Source organism: Heteronotia binoei, chromosome 1, assembly GCF_032191835.1.
Source record: "Heteronotia binoei isolate CCM8104 ecotype False Entrance Well chromosome 1, APGP_CSIRO_Hbin_v1, whole genome shotgun sequence".
Taxonomy (NCBI): domain Eukaryota; kingdom Metazoa; phylum Chordata; class Lepidosauria; order Squamata; family Gekkonidae; genus Heteronotia; species Heteronotia binoei.
This window is the reverse complement of record NC_083223.1, coordinates 19835031-19852312: the sequence shown is the minus strand read 5'-3', so window position 1 is coordinate 19852312 and position 17282 is coordinate 19835031. Positions and strand designations below refer to the sequence as shown.

The 17282-nt window shown below is 48.3% G+C and overlaps 1 protein-coding gene across 3 annotated transcripts in view; it reads right to left on the bottom strand.

Annotated features, from left to right (window-relative positions):
- The window catches only part of MYO16 (myosin XVI), a 224243-nt gene that overhangs the window by 163884 nt on the left and 43077 nt on the right, over positions 1–17282 (bottom strand). Inside the window, exon 1 of one of the 3 annotated variants that reach the window (XM_060231759.1) lies at positions 12007–12171. The exons of the other annotated variants lie outside the window; for them this stretch is intronic. Within the exon in view, the coding sequence (XP_060087742.1) occupies positions 12007–12034 (28 nt within the window). The 5' untranslated portion in view covers positions 12035–12171. Of the gene's footprint in view, positions 1–12006; positions 12172–17282 lie in introns of those variants that run through there. 3 annotated transcript variants of the gene reach the window in all.

Sequence of the window (17282 nt, the reverse complement as noted above, 5' to 3'; positions counted from 1 at the left end):
AGGTGGGTGGGGCTGAGAGAGTTCTGACAGACAGCTGCCCTTTCAAGGACAACGCTGTGAGAGCTATGGCTGGCCCAAGGCCATTCCAGCAGCTGCAAGTGGAGGAGTGGGGAATCAAACCCGGTTCTCCCAGGTTTCTAACTATATCTCTAGCAGAGAGAGAGGGTAAGACTGAGTGTGATACTTCCGAGAAGAAGGGGGAAATTGCCCTGAGAGTAGCAATCTGAAGAAAGGCACTTAACACGAGACAGGGTGCTGACCTCCCTATCCTGTCTAATTGTCTTCTCGCTGCCCTCTGCAGGGTCTTCTTCTCTGTACACCAGGCATTGCCTTTTCAACAGGTTCACCTGAGGAAGCCGGTAGTCATGGACAGACTTAAGCCATGCAGGGGTGGAATTCTAGCAGGAGCTCCTTCGCATATTAGGCCACACCCCCTGGTGTAACCAATCCTCCAAGAGCTTACAATAGGGTTGCCAAGTCCAATTCAAGAAATATCTGGGGACTTTGGGGGTGGAGCCAGGAGACATTGAGAGTGGAGCCAGGAGCAAGGGTGTGACAAGCATAATTTAACTCCAAGGGAATTCTGGCCATCACTTTTAAAAGGACCACACACCTTTTTAAATGCCTTCCTTCCATAGGAAATAATGAAGGATAGGGGCACCTTCTTTTGGAGCTCATAGAATTGGGCCTCCTGGTCCAATCTTTTCGAAACTTGGGGGGTATTTTGGGGAGAGGCACTGAATGCTATACTGAAAATTTGGTGCCTCTATCTAAAAAAACAGCACCCCCCAGAGTCCCAGATACCCGCGGATCAATTCTCCATTATTTCCTATGGGAATAAGTCTCCATAGGGAATAATGAAGTGCTGAGCAGACATCCCCCCCCCATTTCTGATCACCCTGAAGTGGGGGGAGGGCCTCCAAACGGGATCCCCTGCTCCCACCTGGGGATTGGCAACCCTAACACACACTTACTGGCTCTGAAATGAAAGCAAAACGGAGGGACTCTGCTTTGAGGAAGCGAACTGCTTCTGACTTTCTGACCCTTCCCAATGATGTACTTCCTGCTTCCTGCTCTTATTTAAAGGCACATACACACATTTTAAAACGGAACCTATTTGCAGATTTCTAAAGCTGCTGGAGATCTAGAGGTAAGTGGTGGCTGTAGGGGGCGGGGGGAAGCCTGTAAAACCAGGGAATCCCCCGCTGGGACCTGAGGATTGGGAAGCCTGGCTTACAAGGCTCTTTTTTTTGTAAGCTCTTGGAGGATTTAGGGTGTGTCGCCTAAAATGCAAAGGAGCTCCTGCTAGAATTACACCCCTGAAGCCATGAATATGATATTATAACCAATGGGTTGAAAACAGATCAAAAGAGGTTTTCTCCAGGCCACTTTGGCTGGACATCCTGTAGGTTCCTTGCCATCTTCTGGGCATGGAGCAGGTGTCACTGGGGGGGGGGGTGAGAAGAGGAACTTGTGAACTTCCTTCATTGTGTAAGGGGCTGGACTAAATGACCCTGGAGGTCCCTTCCATCTCTATGCTTCTATGAAGCAAGACTGACGGAGTACTAAGAGGCTGGAAAAGGTGGTGCCAACCCTCCATCAGGGTTCTGAATCTAGTGAGAAGCATCATTCTCCCCCATGTTGACAGGTTGGCCTTAGGCATTCCTACAAACATGGAAGAATGGACCCCCCACACACACACACAGACGGGCCAGGCCAGTTGGGGTAGGCCATGTGGAACCGCTGCATGAGGTCAGGGGGGTGTAGGTTGTCCATGGGTTCCCATGAACGGTCCTTGGGACCATAGCCTTCCCAGTCCACGAGGTATTAGAGGTCCCTGCGGTGGATTCGGGAGCTCAGGAGCTCGTGGACCTCGTATTCCTCCTCCTCATCAACCAGGTCAGGAGGAGGCAGTGCTGGAGGTAGCAGTCAGATGGGATCCAGTGGTGTAGCAAGAACAAGGAGGGACCGGTGGAAGACTGGGTGGATGCGGAGGGTGGCTGGCAGCCGTAGCCGAAAAGCAACGGGGTTGATTTGGTCCATGATCAGGTAAGGCCCCACGAAGCGAGGGTCCAGCTTGCGAGACCAGCCAGGCTGATGCAGGTAATGGGTAGAGAGCCAGACGTGGTCCCCAGGCTTCAGTGGGCGCCCCACCTGTTGCTTTCAGTCGGCGGCTGTCTTGTAGGCCTCTTTAGCCTGTTGGAGTTGCTCTTGGAGCAAGTCTTGGAGAGCCCGGTGCGCATCAGAAGCAGAGACTGCTGTGGGGGGCAGGACTGCGAGGAAGAAGCGAGGGTGCTACCCATAGGTGGCAGCAAATGGGGTCTGTTGCATGTACGCATGTAGGGTGTTGTTGTAGGCAAACTCGGCCAGGGATAGCAAGGTGGCCCAGTCATCCTGCTGGTAGCTGGTGTAACAACACAGGTATTGTTCCAGCGTGGCATTGGTGCATTCGGTCTGCCCATTCGTTTGGGGATGGTATGCTAAGGACAAATGCACCCGGGTGGCTAAGCTGGAGTGCAGGGCTTGCCAGAATTGGGAAGTGAACTGGGGGGCTTGGTCTAAGATCAAGTGTGCCGGGAGCCCATGCAGGCGAAAGACATTCTGGAGGTAGAGCTGGGCTGTTTCAGGAGCCGTGGACGGCTTGGGACATAGAACAAAGTGAGCCATCTTGGTGAAGAGGTCCACCATCACCAGGATGCAAGTGTGCAAATGGGATCTGGGGAGCTCAGTGATAAAGTCCAGGGAGACAGTGTCCCAGGGTCCTGCAGGTTTGGGTAGGGGATGCAAAAGCCCTGGGGGCTTGGCCAGTACATTCTTGGACCACCGGCAGACCTCACACGAACTGACATAGCAGGCCACGTGGGCATGGACACAAGGCCACCAGAACTCCCGCGTGAGCAGGTTCAGGGTCTTGTGTTGGTCAAAGTGCCCTGCAGGAGGGGAGTCGTGGGTCAGGCGAAGCACATCAGCCTGGAGGGGTCCCGGAGGCACGTATAGGCGCCCATGGTGCAGGAGGAGACCTTGGTGGGTAGAGAGGTCCCCGGCCAAGCCATCTTGCACTTCCTGGAGGTGTTGCTGAGCCCAGGGTCTTGGGCCTGGCTGGCCTGGATGTCTGCAGCCAAGGTCGGGCGAGTTGTGATGGCAGCAAAGACCGAGGGTGCAAGGATGAGCCCAATTGGGGTCTCCTCCGTTAGAGGCACAGTGTACTCTGGTTTTTGGAGAGGGCGTCCGCTTTCCAGTTCTGCGGGATATAGGTAATCCGGAAGTCAAACCGGGAAAAGAAGAGTGACCACCGGATGTGACGCTGGGTGAGGCTTTAAGCAGTCTGCAGATGCTCCAGGTTCCAGTGGTCAGTCAGGACCTGGACGGGGTGGCGGGCCCCTTCAAGGTGATGCCTCCAAACCTTGAAGGCGGTCTTGATGGCCAGGAGTTCCTGCTCCCAGATGACGTAGTTGCGCTCTGCGGGCATCAGCTGCCGCGAGTAGTATGCGCAGGGTTGTAGCGGCTGGGAGGGGTCCTCCTGCTGGGATAGCACTGCACCGAGGGCCACGCTGGAGGCGTTGATTTCTACTGTGAACGGGTTTGGGTAATGCAGGAGCAGCTCGGTGGTGAAGCAGGTTTTCAGGGTGGTGAAGGCATGGTCTGCCTCTGGAGTCTAGTGAAATGGCTCTTTGGGCCGCAGGAGCTGGGTCAGAGGCATGGTCACATCGGCATAGGCAGGGATGAACTGGTGGTAATAATTGGAAAAGTCACGGAACCACTGTATGTCCTTGCGGTTCCGCGGCGTCTGCCAAGTCAGGACTGCCTTGACTTTGTTTGGGTCCCTCCAAGTCCCATGGGGTGAGATGACGTGGCCAAGGAACTTGACTGCTGTTAAGTCGAAGGCACACTTCTCTAGCTTGGCGTAGAGACCATGCTTGCGCAGGTGTTGCAGGACCTGGCGGACATGCCTTGCATGCTGGGCGGGGCTTTGGGAATAAATTAAAATGTCATCTAAATAAATGATCACAAAGCGGTCGAGCAGGTTGTGGAAGATGTCATTCATCAGCCTTTGGAAGACAGTGGGGGTGTTGGTCAGGCCGAAGGGCATCACGAGATACTCGTACTGGCCATAGCGGGTCCCGAAAGCTGTCTTCCATTTGTCTCCTGTGCGTATCCGCACCAAGTTTTACGCGCCCTGGAGGTCCAGCATGGTATAGACCTGGGCCCCCTTAAGGCGATCCAGTAGTTCTGGGATCAGTGGCAAAGGGTAGCAGTCCCGGACAGTGATTTTGTTCAGGGCCCGGTGGTCATTGCAGGGCCAGTGCTTGCCGCCTTTCTTCTTGACAAAGAGAACAGGAGCGGACAGCGGGGACGTGGATGGCCGGTTGAAACCCCATTCCAGGTTTTTGGAAAGGAAGTCCCACAGGGCTGCTAGCTCCGGTTCGGACATGGGATAGAGCCGCCCCATAGGCAGGGGTGCCCCTGGTACCAAATTGATGGCACAGTCATAAGGCCGGTGCGGGGGTAGCTGGTCAGCCCCTTTTCCTCAAAGATGTCGGCAAAGTCTGTGCAGGCCGGGGGAAGTAGAGGACCAGCAGCCAGGGTGGTGGTAGCCTTCCATGTGGCCATCGATGCGGAGACACAGCGTGATTAGGCCTTGCAGCGTGGCCGGTCAGTCTACTCGTGCCAGCTCATGAAGGACTTTGTCAGCCAGCCCCTCTCTATACTTGTCCATGAGGGCAGCCTCATTCCAGGCCAGGTCTTGGGGCCAGAAGCTTGAACCCGGTGGAGTACTGGGAAACCGAGTCCCTACCCTGCTTCAGGGTCCGGATCTTCTGATTGGCAGTGGCTGCTTGCTGGGGGTTAGCAAAGGCTACCACCATATGATCCAGAAAGCCCTGGTAGTCAGTCAGCAGGGGCGATGGGGCTAGAAGCAAGGGGGTATTTAGCTGTCTGCCTCTTTAAGAGGCTGACAATGAAGCATATCTTGGTCTTGTCGTTGGGGAAGTCTCTGACAAGTAATTCAATATACAGTTTGCACTGTGCCAGGAATTCAGGAAACTCCTCAACCTTCCCAGTGAACTTCTCTGGGGAAAGCACCAGACACTTGGGTGGGCAGCGACAGGGGCTTGCTGCTGCTGTTGCAGGTGAGCCACCATTTGACGTTTTTAAAAGTTTTATTGGTTTTCTAAAAAATTGAGTGCAATGGGTAAGAGGGAATAGAAAATTATAGTTACAAATATATTAGTCTGCATGTAGTATACTTTCTTAGAATACAGATCTGCATCTAATATACTTTCTTAGAATACAAATATTGTCACATATTAATATCTCTTAACTTTAAATCATCGACATTTTGATACATTTATGTTGTAGATCTTCTTGCTGAAGTGCCTATTCAAGTTGACATTTCCAACAAAAGCAATCTTATTGTCAAGTCTCTCTGTAACTTTGGCTCACTCAGAGAGCATTCTGGGTAGAACCAAAGTATATTCAAATGCTGCTAGCTCATGTCTTTCCTACCCCTCCCTTCCTGTAGTAAATGTCCTTGCTTTGAAATGGAAATATGGGAAAGTCTTATCGGTGCCTTCTCAGGCCTGGCTCTCGGAAGGGAGTCAGGAGCCCACTACAATCAAGGCCATGCAAGCCTGAGAACGAATTGGTAACATCAATGTGTGAATGTTCCCTGCATAATCATCCCCCCTTAGGAATCCCTTTGAAGTGTCCCTTATATGCAATGTATCTACAGGTTATTCTTTAGTCTTTTCAATACTGGCCTAGCCTCAAGTATCAGTATCAATAAAGTAGTTTCTTTGTATCAACAACGACTCATTATTGAATCTGCCGACACTTATAGTTAAAGTTACAGGAGAAAGGAGATGTAAATTCGCAACAAAGAATCTTAAGAGTCTTGAGTATATAGTCAAATATGTAGTTTCACCCAATATTTTCTTGCTTCTTCCTTAGATTTCCCAGCCAACAACTGAGATAAGTAGTCCACCTCAGCCGTTTCCAGAATTTTCCCCACCAAGTCCATTTTCGTGGGGATCTCCTGAAGTTTCCATCTCTGTGCCAAAAGAATCTTGGCCACTGTGTTAATATGCGCCAACAAATGTCTTGTCTCTTTGGAATAGTCATCAGGGTATATATTTAATAAAAATAGTTCTGGTTTAAATTGGATCTGTGTCTTCAGAATTTTCTGTAATAGTTCATGAACCATTTTCCAATAGTCTTTCACAACCCCACAGGTCCACCACATATGGTAAAAAGATCCCACATGTTTAGTACATTTCCAACATTTGTTAGACATGTTAGTATACATCTTACACAATTTCTGTGGAGCTATGTACGATCTATAGGACATCTTATACAAATTTTCTTTAAAGCTTACTGACAGTTTAATATTGAATTTCCACAGCCTCTCCCATTCTTCTAACATGATGTTATGCCCAAAGTTTTCGCCCAATGGACCATACAATCTTTTACTATCTCATCTTGCATCTTCATCTGTAATAGGTATGCATATAGCTTAGAGATTAGTGTCACGGCTGGGGCCGGGTCAGGCAAAGTCCAGAGGCAGTCCGAGGTCTGTAGCCAGTAAGCAGGAGGGTCCAAGGCGCCAAATCCAAATCACTGTAGAAGTATCGCAGGTCTGAGGTCCAGAAGCCGAGGTCAGGGAGTCCAGAAGTCCAAAGCCAAAGTCAGGGAGTCAGGAACCAAAGTCAAGCCGGAGTGGATGCTAGAATGTCAGGGAGATGACTAGTTGCTTCCACAAAGCCTCCTCCCAAAGCCCACAGCTATATAGCCCTCTGCTGGCTGTTGCCCGTTTGGGCTAATTGCTGGCTCAGGGAGGCAGCCAGGATCCTGTTACCACTCAAGCATCCTTGCTCTTAGAAGGGCCAGAATCCTCTCAGAACTCAGGGCTCAGGGAGCGTCTTGCTTGTGAGCGTGCCGCCCTCCTCCGATCCCTGAGGTCCTGCCGGAGGCGGTCACGCATGCGAGGCAGGGGGGCTGGGATCTTCTCCAGCAGGAGGCAGGGGCACTGGTGCAGGTGGCAGGGGCACAGTTTCCTCATCAGACTCAACTTCCTCTGAAGGGTCCCCAGCACCCATGACAATTAGCTTTTCTTGAGGACCTAGAAAGATTTCATCAAATGGATATTGCTCTTTGTTAAAGTCTGTTGTCTTATCTTTGGCATACCTAGATTCAACTTGTGTTCTCAACCACCAACTCATTTTAATGTCCATGTTTTCTAACTCTTCCCTGTTTTTCAATTGGTTATCGTTTTTCAGCAGATCTTCAAATCTATAACCCTGATTAGGTTTCAAAAGATTTAGAGGAGTGGATGCTTCCTCTGGAGATACCCATCTTGGAATTTTCTGGTAAATTTTCGGTTTTAGCCATGTGCATGTATGATACAGAGATTTCTGGAACAAGTGATTCTTAAAGTAAGAATGTCCTTCTAATCTTTGATACCATAAATACGCATGCCAGCCCAAATTAAGATCGTGTCCCTCTAACAACAACTGTCTCTTATCATTCAATAGCACCCACAAGAGCACAGAAGCTTTATAGTACAGTTGCCAATCTGGGAGGCTCATGCCTGCTCTCAATCTGGAGTCTTGCAGTATCTTTAGTTTAATTCTTGGATTTTTGCCTTGCCAAATATATTTAGAAATCATCTTATTCAATTCTTGAAAGAACCCACTATTTAAGAGTACTGGAATAGTTTGGAATAAAAATAACAGTCATGGCAAAATGTTCATCTTTATTGAGGCTATTCTTCCCATTAAGGATAAGTTCAAATCATGCCATTTTCCCACATCTTTTTTAATTTCTTTGAGTAATTTGTCCATCTTTAAACCACTACATTTATTTGAAATGTGTACACCTAAGTATTTAATTCTTTTCTCAGACAAAACCCCTTATTTTTGTTGGAGAAGCTGAATTTGTTCTATCATCATAGTCTTCGTCAGGAATTTTGTTTTATGATAGTTAATCTTCAGTCCTGCCCAGTGGCCAAATTGGTTAATCTTATTTATCAAGCAATCAATCGAGTCTGCTGACTGCTCAATATAAAAACCAGATCATCTGCAAAAGCTCTCAATTTGTATTGTTCACCTTTAATCACCGCTCCCTTAATACTTGTATCTTCTCTTATTTGCTTATTTAGTATCTCTAAGCACAAAATAAAAAGGAGTGGTGACAGTGGGCAGCCTTGTCTTGTACCCTTTTGAATATCAATTGCTTCTGTTAGTTCACCATTCACCATCACCCCTGCCCTTTGCAAGGAATATATTGATTCTATTGTTCTCAAGAAATTCTCACCACATTTCATTCCCTTCAATTGTTGCAACATAAATTGCCAATGAACGTTATCAAAGGCCTTCTTCTCTGCATCCAGACAGATTAATGCCAATTGTTTCTCTGAGTGACTCTCATAGTATTCCATTATATTACATACTGTTCTAACATTATCTTTCAAGTATCTTCTAGGGAGAAATCCTGCCTGGTTTTGGTGTATTGTGGACTGTAGGACCTTCTTCAGACATTGTGCCAATATTGCTGCAAAAATTTTGTAGTCCACATTTAAAAGAGAAATTGGCCGATAGTTTTTTATATCTTTCAAGTCTGCACCCTCTTTTGGAATTAAGGATATTGTAGCTTCTTGCCATGAAACTGGTATTTGCGCTTCCTCTTGAATCCTTTCAAGAAGCCGTTTAAATGGCAACAGTAAAGGCTCCTCATAGGCTTTGGAGAACTCAGAAGGTAGGCCATCCGGGCCCGGAGCTTTGCCATTCTTTTGAGATGCCATTGCGTCTCCTACTTCCCTTATCATTGGTTCATTTAGTGAGCCACCATTTGAGTGAGGTGCTGTACCTGAGTGAACAAGGCTGCTAGCTGCCCAGAGCCTCCACTTGCCTCCTTATCCACCTTGTGGAGTGAGTTCTGGTGGAAGCAATCTGTCATGTTCTCAGGGTGCAGGCAGGCAGGAGTCCAAAGCCAGTCCAAGGTCAAAGTCCAGGATGTCAAACAGGAGCCAAGTCACCAATGCAGAATCTCAAACCAGAAACAGAAGTCAATGCCCAAAAGCCAAAAGGTCAGGGTGTCAAGGAAATCAAGCAGGTCAGGATCAGGAAGGAGCATGGATGCAAGCCAGAGAATAGACTTGTTGCTTCCACAAGGTTACCAGTTCCTGGGTGGGAGCTATATGGGAGTCTCAATCAGCCTGCTCCCTGGGTGGCAGTGACTCTGCTAGAACTCAGGGCTGAGAGATCTGAAGCATCGCCGTGCCTCATGTCTTCGCTCTGAAAGTTCTTTCCGGAGCCTGCTTCGAACTCTTGAGATGGGAGGAGGAGAGCTTGGAGGAGATTAATGGTCAATAGCTGACACTGGTGCCTGGAGAGTGATTGATGGGCCAGCTGCTGTTTCTTCAGCTGAGGAACTGGCTGGCAACTCTTCCAGGTCTGTTAACCCTTCTAGCTCCTCCTCGTCAGGGATCATGACACAGGCAGACTGATCTCTGTCATCTGGAGATCGGTTGTAATCCCAGGAGCTCTCCAGCCACTACCTGGAGTTGGCAACCCTAGTAGTAGTAGGACCTACCACACACCCCACAAACGAGAACGGCAGCTCTGCAGGTGGATGGGCTGGCCAGTGAATGGCTGGCCCAGCTGCTGAGCAGGGTGGAAGAATGGGATCCCCCCCACAAATCTCATGGGTGGGGTGGAATTCTAGCAGGAGCTCCTTTGCATATTAGACCACACCCCTTGATGTAGCCAATCCTCCAAGAGCTTACAAGGGGTTTTTTTGGTAAGCTCTTGGAGGATTGGCTACATCAGGGGGTGTGGCCTAATATACAAAGGAGTTCCTGCTAGAATTCCACCCCTGTGTAACAGTAATGATGACAGTGCTGGAAAGGGGCTGCCCCTTTGTTTTGTGTGAAGTATCATTTCTGACGCTCTAGAACCCTTAACGGTTACTGGGAGGAACCCACCTTTTGGCCCCAATTTAAACACGAGGCTGAGGAGTCCCCCCCCCCGCCCTCACAAAAATCTCCAATGCAAAATTGCAGAGTGCATAATATTTTACAGCAACATTAAAAATCAGGCTTGTCCGACCCATTTTCTATTATCAGTGATCGCAAACTTGGGACCCTCTCGACGGTTTTTAAAGACCCTCCAAATGGGGCAGCGCATAATTAGGATTAAAGCGAAGGCTTTTCTGCTTATCTGTGGTGGTGGATATCATGAAAATTATGCATGGAGCTTTTTTAGCTCATCAACTATTGTTAGTGTTAATATATTTTATGCGCAGCCCGAGACAATTCTTCTTCCAACACGGCCCAGGAAAACCAAAAGACTGGACACCCTCGTTATAAATAGTGGGCTACAGGGTAAACAATAAAACTCTGGTTAATCCATCAATTTGTTTCTAAAGAAGTTAAGAAAAGGATGTAGAAGGTATGCGAGTACTGTTCATAGGTATGCGAGCACAGAACACATGCTTGCATTCCCAGAGCTTGATTTAAAGATGCTGCCATCTGTCACCAAGCCTCATTCTTCTTCCCCTCCCCCTTTTCAGAAAGAGTCAAGTCCAAACAAGAATGCAGCTGCCCCCCTCTGTCTTCCTGCCGGTACCCTCCCCATAGCAGAGTCCCAAGACTGGCTGGTGAAACGGACAAGCAGCGGAAAGTTCAAAGGAGGATGCTTACAGGCAATGTTCCCTGTAAGCTGCAGAGTCTTGTGAGCAAAAATTCTACTTTGTGAGCTACTGGTATTAAAATTGTGAGCTCCTGCATCAATGAGTGTGCTCTGGGGCCATCCTTTCTGAGCTAAGACAAACGTGTGTGAGCTGGAGGCTGAAAATCTGTGAGCTGGCTCACACTAACTCAGCTTAGAGGGAACACTGCCTGTGAGGTAGGTGGGGCTGAGAGAGCTCTCCCAGAATTGATCTTCAGCAGAACAGCCTTGAGATAACTTAGGGCTGACCCAAGGTCACTCCAGCAGGTGCATGTGGAAGAGTGGGGAATAAAACCCAGTTCTCACACTGCTTCATACACTCGAATCCTCGTTTTCCAAGCTCATTAGCTAATTGCTTTCTTGGGAGTCACACACAGGGAAAGGGGAGTGTCTAGTTAACATAGGAATGAGCAAACAGCTTTCTGCCTATATAACAATCATTGCTATCTAATACCATTGATACACAGATACAAACAATTTGTGATTATAGCTATTTGTCTTCTACAGATGAGTCCTGGCACCCGAAGTTTTCAAAGCACAGAAACAGACAAGATTCGCAGCAAACTTCCTATTCCTGAAGCGGCAGAGCATGGCAAAATTAAGACCCTTGACATTTGAAACACAATCTATTTCTGTTCCCACTCTAGATTAACACATGAACAATTGCACCATCTACCTACTAGCATATAAAATTCTACCAGCTGCACGGCTCTGAGGAAAAGCAACAAGCTTGCCTTCGTGGAGTGAATCAAGGTTTGTCCTTCAAGGGATCAATAAAGATTTGCTGCATGCCTCGCTCCAACAGAAATGTCTTTCTTTTTTTGTATTTTTAATCCAATGCACCTGCCTAAAATTTGCAGCATCCCAGGAGCAAAGTCTGGGACCATAACAAAGCTCCTAAATCCTTATCTTCTCTCTGAAATGAGAACGACCTGGTCAGATGCCCTTGAAGCTGCCCTTTACCCACATTTCTGCAGACAGAGGGGAAAGCTCACATCTGTATTTTTTAAGCAGCTGTTTAACCAAAGCCTAAACCCCAGCATGCCAACAAGACAAAGGTTTGAAAAATGAGCTGAGTCAAATAACGAAAGTTCTCCAACTACAATAGGCAGATGCAGCTAGCATATGTTTAAAATGGGAAGTCACACACACACACACAACATCCACGAATACTTATTTGGCATTGCGAAGAATCGGCTCTGCCGAACCGAAAACACACATGTATGAAAACAGCACAATGCCCCTGCTTGAGATGCCCAATGTCCTTTGAACAAGTACTTACAGCATTTGATAAAATGATAATGAGACATGCTTTCATCTTAGGCTGTCGGCTTGTCCTTAGTTCCAACGTCTCCTTCAGCTACCGTGGTGACAGCCCAGAAATGCATTATTTAGCGCCTTCCCTCAGGTATCCAGTTCAGCCCTGAAATATATTATTCATCGCACTGTGTCTCCACTCCAAGATCTTGCCCAGTCCCCCAAGTCATACTTCCCTCCCTCCCTGCTGGCGTTCAGGTGAGACGCTGCATGTCTTGAGCCATGACTCCGGCACCCGTCACTGCTGCATCTTTCTGACTGACAGCCTTCCTTAATCCCAAGGTTCCCCCCCAAGACAGGCTGGCATTAAGCGGCGTGCCTTTCAAGCCACATGGCTCCAGCTCGGAGCTGGGCTGCTGCAGTGCGGCTCTCGCAGCCCTGCTCGTTAATGGCTTGGCAATTGTGCGCAAAGGGAAGCGCGGGGAGCTCCGGCGAGGGTCTGTGCAACTGAAACGTGGCCGGGTTCTTTGCTGCTGCTGCGGAAAGGCATTATTTTTAGCTGCCACCAGATGCTGCGTGAATAGGGAACTGAGCTCACTTGCCAAAAATAGTCACTTTTCAGCGCAGCAGCAGTGTGAAGGTGACAAGTTGCAGTTGGCTGGTGGTCTTTTGTGCTTGCCGGGCTCAGATCGGAGCTTGTTTGACATGGGGAAAGGGGGGGGTCACCGTGGAGGGGCAATGCTTGCATTCGGGCGACCACCCAGTCCTTTGCAGCTTCTCTGAGGGCTTTAACCGAACCACAGGCTTTGTTAGTGGGATAGGTCATGCAAGTGGCATTCTTTTACAATGCCTTCCTTCACTTCAAGGGCCAACATTTTCTAATGATCAGCGCATGGCTACGCCGAGTGTTCCATCCTCTTACCTAACTCCACAAGGTACAGAGCACTGCAGAATGGAAACGCAACCAAGAAACACCAATGGGCAAGGGCACCAGTGATCTTTGGAAAGAATCCTAAATCCTGGTCAGTTATCCATGAAGGGGTTCCAAAAAACCCAGAGATTGTATGTTAGGCTAAAGTTTAACTTCTGCACCATGTAAGCAGTAAACCTAGGGTCCATTCTTCAATCCAGGGATTTTTTTGAGCAGGAACACAGTTCCAGCTGACTTGGTGTCAGGGGTGTGTGGTCTAATATGCAAATAAGTTCCTGCTGGGCTTTTTCTACAAAAAAAGCTCTGTCTTCATGCATTCCACTTCTTTATCAGTTAGGGTCCCTGAGGACATGCCCTGGGTTTTAGCTTAACCAGGGGTGGAATTCTAGCAGGAGCTCCTTTGCATATTAGGCCACACACCCCTGATGTAGCCAATCCTCCGAGAGCTTACAAGGCTCTTTTTTGTAAGCTCTTGGAGGATTGGCTACATCAGGGCTGTGTGGCCTAATATGCAAAGGCGCTCCTGCTAGAATTCCACCCCTGGGCTTAACAATGGACCCAGAGAATGAGGCCAGGAAACAATCCAACAGGTAAGAACTTAAGAAGGGCCCTGCTGGATCGGCCTAGTAGTCCAGCTAGTTCTGCATGCTGTCTCACACAGTGGCCAACCAGTTCCTCTTAGGGTTAGCAGACCCACCTGGTGGAGGTGGGGTTCCCCCACAGCCAAGCTCTACCACCAGCTAACAATCTGCTGCTGTTGAGGGGGGACTTAGCAGGAGAAAGGAGAAGACGTAGGCCTTGCTGCCAGCATCACACAAGAAATAACATTCTCACACTAGCGGTGTCTGGGTGACACTCTGGTATTTGGGCAAAAACTCTATGGTAGAAGCTGGTTTTACCAGAGAGTTTTTGCCCACATATCAGAGCTTAGTGCCTCAGAATGGGGTGGTTCCCCTCAGTCACCATGGCTAGTAACCATTGATAGACTGATCCTCCGTGAATCAACCTAATCCCCTTTGAAAACTGCTTATTCCTGTGGCCATCACAGCATCCTCTTGCAGCAAATTCCGCATTTTAATCACCCTTTGTGTAAAGAGGTATTTCCCTTTACCTGTCCTGAATCTGCTGCCCTTCTGCTTCATTGGGATGTCCTTGAGTTCTAGTATTTGGGGAGAAAATTTTCTCGTTCTCAGCTCTCTCCACCTCATGCCTAATTTTTATCAATCTCTATCATGTTCCTCCCTAGCCATCTCTTTTCTAAACTGAAAAGTCCCAGACTAGAGCTGCATTCAGATCGGACTTTTGGCCTGCCACAGTCACCCCCACCCCTGGATTAAAGAGGCGCATTCACACCACACATCTGGTCCCAGCGCCGCACTCCCCTCATCTTCCAATGCCTCGCCAATGGAGCAAATAGACACAGGGTAGTACCTCATGACCTGACCTGGCTGGCGCTTTCACGACTCATTTCCAGGCTGTCTAAACAACGGGGACGCACCATGCGCACACAGGAACAGTGTGAATGCTCTGCCCAGCATACGTGCAACCCATGACTATCGCTGGTGCAATCTGATCACCAGGGCATGTCTCTTTCGGGAGCTTATTTTTTTAAAAGCCAAGAGACCACCATGGCAAATTGCCCATCTGCTCACAGCCTAAGTGGCACATTCCCAAACATCTCCCATATACACCCCTAATTAGGGCTTTTCTTGCAGAAAAAAAGCTCAGCGGGAGCTCATTTGCATTTTAGGCCACACCCCTGATGTCACTACTGTTTAGCACAGGGCTATTTTGTAGGAAAAACTCAGCAGGGACATTTGCATATCAGGCCACACCCCCTGACACCAAGACAGCCTGAACTGCATTCCTGAGCGTTCTGGCTCACCCCCCCCCCCCCCAAAAAAAATGAATTTCTATCCACAGCTCCTGACAAAGACACCTGGACAACTTTTTAAGATGATAAATTCCCTCCCTATTAAGAGGGAGTAAAAATGCCTTTCTCTCAAATCAGATAACATTTCACACTCCAATAAAATAAAATATATCCTAAGGACTTCAGCTGACCAGATCCACATTTGCAAGCTCTGTCCAAATATGCGAGGCCTGTGAATTGGCCTTCCAGTATGGCCAAAGGAGAAGAATTTAACCGAGCGAGCATAACTGCTCTTCTATAATGAGGGATCATTAGCTTGGAATAGCACAAGAGAAGGGAACTCCAGAGAATGCTGGTGAGCATACAACCCCCATGCCCTCCGTGAGGTACTTGTTCTATGCAAATTCAGGACTAAGGGATTTGTTTTATGGTGTCCACATCATTATCATAGATACCTAGCCACTGAAATATATTCCTAACAATCGCTTCCTTGGCCTCGTGTAAGGGCCTTTCTCAATAAGATTCAAAAGGCGGGTACATGTTTGTGTAACAATAGCAGCCCTTCATTGTCTAGCTCAGGGGTGGCCAAACTTGCTTAACGTAAGAACCACATAGAATATATGTCAGATGTTTGAGCGCCACAAGATGTGGGAAGGAAGGAAGGAAGGAAGGAAGGAAGGAAGGAAGGAAGGAAGGAAGGAAGGAAGGAAGGAAGGAAGGAAGGAAGGAAAGAAGGGAGGGAGGGAGGGAGGGAGGGAGGGAGGGGGGAGGAGGAGGAGAAGAAGAAGACAATTAGAATTCAAAAAGCTGAGCTGATATAATTTAGTACACCTTCTGGTGATGTCAGGAGTGTGTGGCATATGCAAATGAGTTGAGCTAATGAGCTCCAGCACCTCTTTTTCTACAAGCTAGCTATAGCCATAGCACACCTTTATTGGCATAACCTTTTTTCTACAAAATGACCCCAAGGGGAGAGGATTCCCAGCTGAATTGGAACCAGGGATGAGGAGGAAGAGTTGTCCAGCTGCTACCCAGCGTCTCTCTTGGAAGGATGAATTAGTGGCAGATGGAAGCAGAAGAGGAGGGGAAGAGAACCACAACTGGGAGCAGAGCTTAGGCATGGATGGGGAAATGTCTGCTGCTTCCCACAGTCCCTCTGATGGCCCCAGTGATTCTGAATTAGATCTGAACACTCCAGGAAAGTGGGTGGACATGACCAAATGCAATTCAACAGGGATTAAGTGCAGAATTTTGCATCTGGGTAACAAAGCTGAGAAGCACACCTACTGGATGGGGAATACACTTAAGGGTAGCGATGTATGTGAAGAAGATCTTGGGATACAAGTGCTAAATACAATCAGTCAGTGTGATGCTGCAGCAAAAATAGGCGAATATGATCTTGGGGTGTATCAACAGAGTCATAACATCCGACTCCCAAGATGTTATAGTCCTGCATTGGTCAGGCTGAACCTGGAGTACTGGGTGCAGCACTTGTTCAAAAAGGCTGTGAACAGAACAGAGAGAGTGCAGAAGAGACTGGCAAGGATGGTTAAAGGCCTGGAGCCAAGCCCTGTGAGGAAATGCTGAGGGACTTGGGAATGTTCGGTCTGGAGAAGAGGAAATGGTTGTTCGGGGGGGGGGACATGATTGCTCTAAGTATTTGAAAGGCTGTCACTTAAAGGAGAGCAGGCAGCTGTTCCTGTTGGCACCAGAGGATAACAAGTTTAAATTAAAGAAGGAAATATACCAGCTTGATATTAGGAAAAAATGTTTTACTATAAGAGTAGTTCAGCAGTGGAATTGGCTCCCTCACTGGCAGTCTTCAAACAGTGGCTGTATGAACACTTGTCAGAGATACTTTAGGATGATCCTGCATTGAGCAGGGGGTTGGACTAGGTGGCCTGCATGGTTCCTTCCAACTCTATGATTCTGTGATTCTATTGTCTTTAAAATGTACAGTAATACCTCAGTGGGATGATTCAAATTCATGTATCACCCTCTAAGTCAAGCCCTGGTGGATCTGGCCAGTGGTCCATCTAGTTCAATTTTCCGTCTCACACACTGGCCAACCAGTTCCTCTGGAAGGCCAATAACACGGCATAGAGGATGAGGTCTTCATAAGAACATCAGAAGAACCCTGCTGGATCAGACCAGTGGTCCATCTAGTCCAGCGTCCTGTCTCACACAGTGGCCAACCAGTTCCTCTGGAGGTCCAAAAACAGCGCCGAGGAGCAGAGGTCTTCATAAGAACACAAGAAGAGCCCTGCTGGATCAGACCAATGGTCCATCTAGTCCAGCATCCCATCTCACACAGTGGCCAACCAGTTCCTCTGGAGGGCCAACTACAGGGCATAGAGGCTGAGGTCTTCATAAGAACAGAAGAAGAGCCCTACTGGATCAGACCAGTGGTCCATCTAGTCCAGCATCCCATCTCACACAGTGACCAACCAACTCTGGAGGGCCAACTACAGGGCAGAGGAAAAGAGGCCCTCCTAAG